At 29.8% G+C, this 12,148-nt stretch overlaps 1 protein-coding gene across 1 annotated transcript; it reads right to left on the bottom strand.

Annotated features, from left to right (window-relative positions):
* Window positions 1-2,107: 2,107 nt before the first annotated feature.
* Window positions 2,108-9,470, bottom strand: LOC105248128 (cytosolic 10-formyltetrahydrofolate dehydrogenase). Its single transcript, XM_011252741.3, has 8 exons — window positions 9,267-9,470; window positions 7,969-8,024; window positions 6,739-6,880; window positions 6,089-6,323; window positions 4,461-5,140; window positions 3,876-4,290; window positions 2,903-3,561; window positions 2,108-2,790 (listed from the first exon to the last, which is right to left on the bottom strand). Exons 3-8 carry the CDS (start codon window positions 6,872-6,874, stop codon window positions 2,213-2,215), a joined length of 2,703 nt encoding a protein of 900 aa, XP_011251043.2. The 5' UTR covers window positions 6,875-6,880; window positions 7,969-8,024; window positions 9,267-9,470; the 3' UTR covers window positions 2,108-2,212.
* Between the last annotated feature and the right edge of the window lie 2,678 nt (window positions 9,471-12,148).

Here is a 12,148-nt window from a genome sequence, read left to right as displayed (position 1 = left end):
TTCTTTCTGATTATTCGTTTATTTAAAAAAAATAAAAATAATTACATTAATAATAAACGAACGTTTCGGATCATCTTTTGATCCTTCCTCATTGCGTTAATAATATACAAATTATGACGCATTATAAAAATTTTTCCTCAGCGCGCAGGTGACGCTAAATTGCAACTCAAGGATATCTGGTAAGTGTATTACTTCCAACAGTCCTTCAAATATACTATATTTGTACTATACTTGGCTGTGCCAAGTCACAACGCAAAATATAAATATCGAAAGATATTACACGTGAATTAGCGTTTTATATGTAAATTAATAGTCAGACGCTCCAGATTCCACACTTTTTGCCAGTTAATAATAGTATGCCGTTGTATCTCTTTCTGTTGATTTAAGAGATAAAAGGAGATGGCCACTTTTATGTGGGACACGCTGTATAATATATATCTACATATATAATATATATAAACTTTTTTTAAAATTATAATTAATTAAGATAGAATTCAGTTTATAACATATGTCACATATAAAATATAAATGATAACTATTTTTATATGATTATTTTTTAAGTGTTTTTCTTTTAGTAAAATTATAGAGTAGCATTCTTAAATTATATTTTATATCTTAAATTTTATCATAAACTATAATCTAAACAAAATCATTTAAAGTGATTTTTAATTCTCAAAACATTTATATATGATTAATTGATTAATTCAATGTTAACTGTTATGACTATTAAATGAAGATTCGTTCAGAATTTCAATTTTACTTCAATATTTAATTTTTTTGACATTAGATATCAATTATATTTCTGACTGGGAATTTTAGCCAGAATAAATTTCAGTTAATATTAATTATCATCTTACATTTGTAATGAAATGATAGCAAAAGCATAATATCAGAGAAGCATAATATCAGAGAAGAGTTCACAAAGATTTTAATTTTCTAAACATAAGTTTTGCATTTACATTTATATCCGCATCACTAACTTAATGATTAGTTAGTGTGGTAAAAAGGATATAAAGAAAAGAGATAACTATAATGAAATTAATTATAGAATGAATTAAGAGTAAAATATGTATTTAACGTAAAATATCACACGTAAAATAATACAATCATATATTAGATTACTTTATCGGATAATATTTGATAATATATGTTAAGATATTCTCTAATAAAAGAATAAAATTGTATAACTATTTTTATTTCTAATGTATGAAATTTTCTGACATTTACTCGAGCTATCGATTAAATCTATTACGAATTCGATTCGTTTTGGCGTTACTAAAATTCGATACTCTAAATTATTTTAGAGCTATGAATAAATTCTACATATTTTAAACTGTTATTTTTCGGTCGAGATACACATATCTTGTGATTTTAATGAAATTTTTTTATGCATCTATCTAAAAAAGTATCAAGATATAAACGAAAAATAAATATCTTATATATGATATTATTCAAAACTTTTAAGAAAATACCGAGTTTATTCATTGTTGTGGTAATTGATACAAAAAAACGAATTTTTTTATCAGTCTATAATATTTATTTTATTTCTCATGACATCTCTTTTAGAAATATTTTTTCTACTTTTTTTTAAACTAAATCATTGTCATCGTTTTTTTTTGTCCAATTTTTTTTTTGTCTAATTTTTTCGATTCTTTCTCTTAAAAATATCATGGGCGACCAATCATGTCGTATATGCTGTACACTGGAAGCGATAATTTTACGACTCTCTTATTAATCCTTTCTCGTTTTTTACTTAATATATTGCAAGACATTCATTAAAAATTAATTAAAATTAATTAAAAATAATTAATTAAATTAATAAAAATTAATTTTTAAATAAAATTAAGAAGCGGATAATTAGAATAAATTTATATGAATAAATTTTGGCGATGATAATAAATGAGGTGTAGATAAAAAAAGAGAAACTAATAAAGGGTTAGAAAAAAATTCATAAATTCGTTCAATATAAATAATTGATATGGAATATGAAGAAACGAAAAAATGTATATATGTTACATAACTTTTCTTATATAAGTAGTAAATGAAATATAGTTGTGTTCAAAAGATCTAATGGGGAATGTAAAATCCGGTATAATATTCTTCAAAATAATTTTTAGGCATTATTGTAAGTTTTGGTACAAATTGTTTCGCCATTAAACACATGTATCTATAATATTATATTATAATACTCGAAGAATAATAATTATAATAATTAATATTCAACAGTAACCGTTTTCGTTTTCAGATATTCATTAAGTGCCTCCTGACCTAAGTCTTTTCCGAATCCGGACATCTTGAAGCCCCCGAAGGGAGCCGCCACGTCCGTTTTGTTGTATGTGTTAATGAACACAGTGCCAGCTTCGATCTTTTCCGCAAACCTAAGCGCCCTGCTGATATCCTTGGTGAGGATACCCGAGGCCAAACCGAACTCGGTATTGTTCGCCCGTGCGATCATCTCATCGATATTCTTTGAACTAAACTTGGAGATCACCATAATCGGTCCGAACGACTCTTCCTTGGCAATGTACATGTTGTCCTTGACATCCGTGAAGACAGTTGGCTCGAAGTACCAGCCAGGACGATTCAATCTCTTGCCACCGTAAACCAACGTGGCACCCTCTTCGATCCCGATTTGTACAAACTGCAAGAGTTTTCCCAGATGGGCCTTGTGATTCTGCGGACCGTGAGCCGTACTTCTGTCCAGGGGATTGCCAATGGAGATCTTCTTCACTTCTTCGACTACGTGTTTTACAAATGCGTCGTGAATGGTTTCCTCAACGAAGAGTCGTCCTATACGAGTAATAATAAGAATTATTTGAATTACTTAGATAAAATTTATATAATTATTGAAAATTTCAATTTTTCAACTTTTCGAAATAGAAAAATAAGCGCTATCACTTACCAGCAGCGATGCAATTCTCGCCCTTATTAAAGAAGACACTGCTCATACCGATCCTGACCGCTTGCTGCATGTCAGCATCCTCGAAGATGACGAGAGGACTCTTGCCGCCGAGCTCCAACGACACTTTCTTCAGATTACTGTCGGCACAACTTTTCATGATGGTTTGGCCGATCTGCGTAGAACCGGTAAAGCCTAGCTTTCTGACCAATGGATGCCCGACTATAGCATTTCCAACGGTACTGCCAAAACCGCAAACGATGTTGATGACACCCGGTGGGATTCCGGCGCGCACGGACAATTCGGCGAACTTTAGCGCGGTCAGAGGTGAGGCCTGGGCCGGTTTCATCACCACAGTATTGCCGGCCGCCAGACAGGCCGCCATTTTCCACGAGAGCATCATTAAAGGATAATTCCATGGGGTGACCAAACCGCATACACCGATCGGTTCACGCCGCGTGAATGTGAGATTTCGATTCGGGCGCGCGTGCGAGATGGGTATGGTCGAACCATGGATCTTGTCGCACCATCCGGCGAAGTATCGCCACGTCTCGATAGACATGCCTACGTGAGTCTTCAAAGCAAGAGTATAAACTGCACCGGAGTCGATAGATTCTAAGGTGGCCAGTTCCTCCTTGTGCTCTTCCATTAAATTTGCTAATCTAAAAAAATGAGGAAACAAAGAGAGAAATATTAAAGAATTTCGTTGGAGATTGAAAGAAATCTTTGTCTTATTAATTGGAAAAGGATCTTTGTTAATCTCATTTAGAAGTAAATAAGTAAAAATTCTAAGAAACTTTATTAATTAAAAAATTTTAAGAAATTCTTCAGTTAGTTTTCATTCTCTAAATTTCGCAAAATTATCTTTGAGTCTTATTTTTTATTGTATATATATTTAATATATTAATAAAAGACTTAATGAATATAATTATTTAAAAAGTATATAAAAGATGATATAAAAAATAAATTAACTTACTTGAATAATAATGCTCCACGTTCTCTGGCGCTGATTTTACCCCATTCGCCCTCCTCGAAGGCCTTCTTGGCAGCTTTGACAGCTCGATCGACATTCTCGACGGTTGCGCTTTCTACAGAGCAAATAACACTCTCGTCGTGCGGATTTATCGTATCGACAGGTTTGCCATGGCCATTGACAAACTCGCCATTGATGAAGAGTTGTTTAGGAAATCTCAAAGTCATATTGTTCGCCTCTACTACCACCGCATCATACTTTATCTCTTTCACGGCTACGTTTCCTCGAGCGGCGAGAACAACCGTTGTAGCGAATTCTTTGAAGACCGGCGCCATGAAAACATCGGTATTCTGCAAGCTGACGCCAACAGCGTCTTTAAGCTCCTCGATCAATCGTACCACGTCCATGCTGCTCGCACCTGAGATTAAGAGAAAAAAATTAATATTATATATATATATATATATATATATATATATATATATATATATACAAAATCTTTTCAATTTAATAATTAAAATAAAAATAAAATGTAGATTTAGCTGAAATTATTCAATAATTTAGAAACAAATCCCCAAAAGAATTCATTACCGGAAGCAAAGAAATCTGTCTCGTTGTCGACATCAATTTTAAGAATATCTGTCCAGATTCGATGGAGAACGTTAACGATCTTCAGTTCCTCTTCCGTGAATTCCACGATCTTGCTGTCGCTAGTCTGTCCATATTTACTGGAGTGAATGGTTTTGGTGCCGATCTTAATTCTTTCCACGTTAACACATTGTCCATCGCCGGCCTTGATCAGCAAACCATCCGAATGAACGATTCCTTTTCGTTCCTCGAGATCGACCTCCATCTGAACCTCCGGTAATTTGCCGTTGCTCCATAAGGACGATCCGAAGAGACGCACCTCCTCATTATTTAATATTGTCCAGGCACCTGGAGTACTATCCAGACCGCGAATAAAGTTGTGAACTTCCTTCGCCGGCTTGGTCCAGTCGATTTTCTGGAGATCTTTCTTATTTAATAGCGGATCGTAGGTCGCGCCTTCCTCGGGTTGCGGTATCATAGGCGCGATCTCCTTGGCCACGAGATCCACGGCCTCGCCCATGGCCTTGATTCCCTCTGGATAAAGAAAGTTGTTGTATAAGGTGTCTACTGTATCGTTTGGTTCCACTTTACAGGATTTCTGAAGGAGAAGCGGCCCGGTATCCAGACCATCATCTGCCCAGAAGATCGAGAATCCCGCGGTATCGTCTCCTTGAATCAGCGTCCTGAAATAAGATGGATAGACTTATTAATGAAATTGTTTTAATTTTATATTATTTATATTGCAGTGAAAAAGTGGAGATTATTAAAAAAATTCTATTATTTTATTATTTTAAGTATTAGAATAAATCTGTAAGACTTTGAAATTTTTCACATTTTATCCAAAAATTTTCCAGTAACTGATTGAATAGGATAGAAAAATCGATAACAAATGAAAATTACAGCTATGTATATATTAATTTATTAATTATAAATATTTATTATTTATTATTGCTATAATTTGCATATTATTTTTCATTAATAAAAAAATTTTCATTTTGAAATTCATTTTAAAAATATATAACTTTTAAGATTGGCAGAAGAAATGAAATCTCTCTTTGTTATGTCACACAAGGAGTAAAAAAAATTGCAATACGTTTGCGTGAGAAGATAACGCGCCGAAAATGTGCGATGGTTTCGCATTGGATCGATTCATAAGTCAAAGTGCAAATGCGTGTGATATATAAACACGCGTAATCATCGAATGACGAAATCATATAGCGAATTCGTAGTCGCGTATTATCGTCGTCATCATCGTCAACATATTTTCAACGAGAAAGTAGTCTCGCTTTGCGTAATCTGGAGCGCGAAAAGTCACAGCGAACCGGTTGTTACAGCATGTACAGAGATACCCGCCGATATCGAGAGAATATTACGTCAGACAAGCTGCGCGATATGAAACTGATATGAGAGCTAATATTGCAAAAATAAAATTGACAATAGATCAATAACGAATGAGAATTAATTATAATGATACATACAAAATAATATATTCCCTTAAAAAAATATCATGATGTTAGAATTTAAATTTTAGCAAAATATTTTATGAATCGTATTTTCGCGTAAAAAGATTTCCTGTTGGAAAATTTTCGATAAAAATTAAAGGATGCGTATATTAGATTGATTGAACTCACCAGCTTATGGCGCTCGCTCCTCTGTGTCTGGGCAACAAGGATGGATGATAACATATGCTTCGATGGCGAGGGTGATTGATAACCTCCATGGGGATGAACTGGGTGCAAAAGGGAAGAACATTGAGGTCTACCTCGATACCCTTGTATAGTTCCAAGATTTCGGGCAAGGCTACTCCTTTGCTCCTCCATGCTTTGATCTTGAAAACCGGCGTGTTGTCAGCCTTGGCGGTGATCGCTGATTCAAGACGATAATGAGAAGCATTATGAGAAGCAAATGAGATCACTTGGTGAATATTCCTCATATTATAAAGTTTTAAAATTATAATTAGTCGATTAAAATATATAATATAAAGAAAAACGTGTCACATATAAATTCTATATATTATGTTATACTATCTTCTCTTCTATCTGATACTCAAAATACTCAAAAATGTTAAAAAGAATGAAAATCACAATAGATGTGTAATCTCGAAATTTAATTAATATCTATAAATCACATTTCATAAACTATATATACATATTAATATATCTTATTATTGTGTGTGATATTTTATATCATATATCTTATTAATACAAAACTTATATAAGAATTTATATAAGAATTTTCTTTTGCAGGAAATTTACAATAAAATTAGTTTTCAAATTTATACCTAGAGGATCCTCGCGATTTCCCTTATCCGGAATCGTGAATACTCCGGTGATCTGATGTCCATTTTGTCGCAAGAGTTTGTAGACCTCCGCTGCGAAGGGACTCTGCCCGATGATAGCCACTTTGAGCTGCGCCATCGTCGACTATGTTTAGAAAGAATTTTTGTTAATTTATACTCTCTAAATTATCACTGTAATCAGTGATAATTTGCTGTACTTATAACTGCTTGTAATCAGTGAGTATTTACTGTTTTTCAGTGATAATACACTGATTCACGCTAGTGAAGTAGAAAGTAGTATATATACTACTAGTATATACTACAGTGTACTATCACTGAAAAAGTAAATACTTACTAATTACAAGCGGTTATAATTAAACAGCACTGATACAGTGATAATACACTGATTCACTTTTAGAAAGTACATATCTTAATAGTGAAATTTCTAAAATCTAATCTTAATAGTGAAAGATTAAACTTTGCAATCTTACAATTAGTTGAAATGTATATTATTTTTAATATATAAATATATTATTAATATGTTAAATATATATTTATGTTAATAAATTGATAAAGAATTAGGCTCTGTTATGTATGCGAAAATTAAAAGATATAATAATTCGCGAAAATTAAAAGATATAGATTCTCATTTTTGAGAATACTATAAAATACTATAAAATACTATAAAATCCCTCTTTACCCCCCTGAAGAGAATTTCTCTAGAAAAGAAAAATCTATATCTTGATTAATGCACCAAGTAAAATATATGCATATGCTTTGTGCGCGTTTTAATTTTCGCGAATTATTAATCTTTAAAAATTTTACGCACTACCATCCATGATGGCTCTTAATCGCTCTTTTCTCGTGTATATATATTTATGTATTATTAATTGTAATGCTTTTTGATTGCCATACAATCTTGAAAAAATAATCCTACGAAACAAGATTTCTGATACAAGCGAAAAAAGAAAGAAGAAATAACAAAGTGAAAATTTTTCGAGAAATCTCTCATTATCTTGAAAGATATTTTCTACAACTGTATATCTGGTTTGTACTATGATTTTGAATTTATCTATAACAATAAGATATAACACATTCTTATTTTTATTTTCCGATATAATCACGATATTATAATCTAATCTTTTCCGAAAAATTAGTGACTTCTAAGATAATGAATAATTTACTTAATTCGTGGATGCATTAATTAAATAATATTCACCAACTTATACATACCTTCTCAAGATTTAATCCGTCGCCTGTATATTATGTTAGTAGCGGTTTTAAGCGAACTGTAAAAAGTATATAATTTCAAAGCTTATTTACAGAATAAATCGCCGAAGTTCCATTTACAATATCATGCATACTGTCATCCATCACCTCATTCGTTATACAAAAATTAAAGATATCTTTTAGTTATAATAAGTTAATTATAATAAATTAACATATTGAATTTCAAATAAAGGATTTCTATTATTAAAATCACTTTGCAAAAGCTCAAACTATATGATATTGCATATTTACTCTGTATATTACGCTGCTCTCTTAAATAAAATCAGTGTCATCAGAATTATTATAACCCAGACAGCACATTTAGATGTCCAAAAGATATCTAAAAAGCGATTTAAAAACGTCTTAAAATCCTCTGTCTTTTTATTTTTTATTTTTATTTTTATGATTCAGATGATTCTATGGGACGCTATCCTGCACGCCGTGGAGAAGGAATTTTCAAAGGCATCGGCAATTATTAATAACTTTTATTTAAACATATGAAATTTAATAAAAAAAATTTTTTTGTAAACCTTTTGATATACATAATAAACAGTAAAAATTTCAAAACAATCCATTGTGTAGTTTCTTTGTAAAAAATTCACGAAAAAGTGTTTTGATTTTGACCTTCTAATGTAGGCGATCCCCTTAAGACATCTTTTGTACTGTCTGGGAAGCAATGATAGCAAACAATGAAATCTTACTGAAAAGAGACAGTTACTTTGATTTGATTATATTGTTTTTTCAATGAAATCTTACTGATTTTCAATATAATTAGAAAAATATAAAATGAAAGAGCAAAATAAGTATGAGCATTTTTATTAGAAATCAGTAAAATATTCATTAATCTTTATTGCTTTTAAGTCATATTTTTACTGATTCAAATTAAGAGAGTAAAAAAACATGAGATTTATATAAACTTATTAGTATAATAACGATATTAAAGTGTAATAGGATATTAATATAATATTAATATTATTGATATAACAAAAATTTATAAATAATATATATATATATATATATATATATATATATATATATATGTATATTATTACACATGCATCGCTTAATCGGTGGATTAATGTAACATCTCTAATATTAACAATTTTATTTTAAATATAAATGTGCATCAATGCGATCTTTGTACAACATTCAAAGCTAATTTTTTTTCTTCAATCTTTATCTTTATTTTTCTCTATCTCTCTCTCAAATATTAATATATTTTTTTCTTAAATTCGATGATGTATATCAAACTTGCGACTTACGATATTCAAGACGAAGTTGCGCCTCCAGATGAAATTTCTCAGACCGAGCATCAGTTTTACGAGCACGGGTGTACTAATGTCTAACTGTGGTGCCTTTACTTTCGTTACTGACGATCGGGGCTCACGATGGAACGCGAGCAGTCCACCATTAGTGTAGCAAATGTGGAATCGATTTCTTCGATTACGAACTCGGGTAAAACCGGCTACGTTTATATAATGTCAACGATATCTCCTGCACGCGAGGGTCAAGATCTTCTGTCAAACATCGAATTTTTATTCTCGAGACATTCTCGTTATCTTTAAAACCACGAATGGATACTGAGAATTCTGTGATTTATAGCTGAATAATTTATGTGTATGTGTGTGTGCGTGTAAATAATACATTTTTAATAACATATGATAAAATATAATATCAAGAATTTATGTAGTATTTATTACAATTATAAATGAAATAATGATAAAATGTATATCTTGTTATACTATTTTATCGCTTTGTTAATACATTCATTATTAAATAATAATGTAGTGCATTTTCTCCTATAAAAAAATAAGAAAATTTTTGAACCAATTACTCTTAAGAAACATTTTTATATGTAAGACAAATATTTATTGAAATTATATATATTATGTCATATACTAGAGAGTAAAGTATATTATTATATATTCGTCTCTTATTACTATAATAATATATTATAGTAATAAGAGACGAATATATAATAATCGACACTTATAATTAGATCCATATTTATAATTCATTTTAATGTTCAAAATCGTCCAAGTACAATCTTAAAATGCTATTTAAGGTGTTTGATTAAAAATTTAAGATGATTGATTTAAGATGCTTGATTAAAGATTTAAGATGATTGATTTAAGATGCTTGATTAAAGATTTAAGATGAAAGATTCTGAAATTATTAATGCAAGATTATATTTAAGACAATTTTAAATACAAAATGTTTCAGTATCTATGGAATGTTTCAAGATCTGTGAAATGTTTCAGTATCTACGGAACAAATTTTAGGAAATGATAGATCTTACCTTCTAAAAGAATCAATTTTTATCAAGAAACTTATATCCTTCGACATATCTCTGTTTAAACTGCCCGTAGGATGACAACTGATAACTGACTCTGTAATATTGCGTGTAACGTCTGACAATATTAGTTCACATCCTTCAATTTTTTTTAAAAATTTTATTTAAAGAATATAATTCGGTGACCCCAAAAGTACATAAGCCTTGAACAAAAATTGATTCTTCTGATAAAAAACTTATCGTCCTTGAAGTTAGTTATTCCACGAGTCCTAAAACACTTTGCGTAAGAACAAACTATAAATGCAGGTTTAAATTATATTAGCAATCAAAATTTTATTATTAATGTCAAGAAATTAATTTAATTTTAATCAATTAATATTAAATTGTATATAATTCTAATTAATATTTGAATGGGAAAAAGCTATATATATTAATTATAATTATAATTTTTAATTTTTTTAAATTATAATTATAATTTTTTCTTGTGGACTTAACTGTATCTAAAATTCAAATTGAAATACACAAAAATATTGTGTATTTGAATTTGAATTTTAGATATAGTTGCAAATTTGCTTGAAAATAATATGAAATACATTGATATGATTTTATTTTAAAATATTTGCATTTCATGAAATTCGTCATCGGAATACTTGGATGAAAAAATTCTTCTTTTGACGACAATAACTTTCTAATCGACGCAAAATGCGAGTCCAAACTGACTCAATCCAGTTTGAAGGAAAGATTCTCGCAATATCGATCGTAAATAGGCAAAGGTCTCACCCCAAGATCTTTTCCGCTTTAAATCGGTTTCGAGTCACTCGCCGGGAAAGAATTCTTATCTCAGAATAACGCGGTTTACTATCCGATTTTAGCATATCCATGATGCAGTAAATACGTTCGGTCATCGCGTAATCTTATGTTACATCATTTTTCCTGTCCTCATTTCATAAATTGTTTAAATTAGCTAAAATTGTTGAAATTACATAAAATTACATAATCGCTAAAATACATTTCAATAGAATATCTTTTTTTTTTAGACAAATGTAATACGTTTTATTTTAGCGTTATTTCGTAGATAGGCGTCTTTCTTATATTATAAAAATTTACATATTTGTGTTTTCGAATTTACATTGTTCTGTGAATTTTCAATAAAGTACAACAGCAAAAGCGTAAGTTTGAAGCTCTTAGAATTAAAGAATGCAAAATAAGCATTTTATGCTACACCAGAAAATCGGTTATATATGTGTATGCATTTGTGTATATTTATGTAAATATTTTTATTGCACGAATGGATAGCTCAGAATTGCTGAATTAACGAATTTACTCTAAGAACGTCATCGATCAAATGTTTATTAAAGCTATAATATATTGTATGACAAGCGCGGCATTAAATTATCAATAACTAAAATTTATATATTACAACTTCAGTTTTTACTTAATAAATGTAACGTAAATTTAATAAATATTTGATTAATAAAATAGAGCTATATGTGCATTTATAACTTTCTCTCTTTGATTGATTTGAATTTATTCATTAATTTATATATATATATATATATATATATATATATATATATAATATGTAACTGCCATTGAGAGATAATATTTTGTAAAATAAATTATCATATTATATCAATATAATTTAAAACTGTATTAAATTTTAGCCTATGATACAGCATATAATACAACTTTCACTTAAGATATCATATTGGAAAATCACTCATAATGTCTATATAACTAATATATCTCTTATATTGTATAATATATATAAGAAATATATTATATATATATATATATATATATATATATATATATATATATAAGTTATAATCGAATATATATATATTCGGT

This window comes from Camponotus floridanus, unplaced genomic scaffold (assembly GCF_003227725.1).
Source record: "Camponotus floridanus strain SB8 unplaced genomic scaffold, Cflo_v7.5 scaffold138, whole genome shotgun sequence".
Classification (NCBI taxonomy): domain Eukaryota; kingdom Metazoa; phylum Arthropoda; class Insecta; order Hymenoptera; family Formicidae; genus Camponotus; species Camponotus floridanus.
This window is presented reverse-complemented; position numbering and strand designations above follow the sequence as displayed.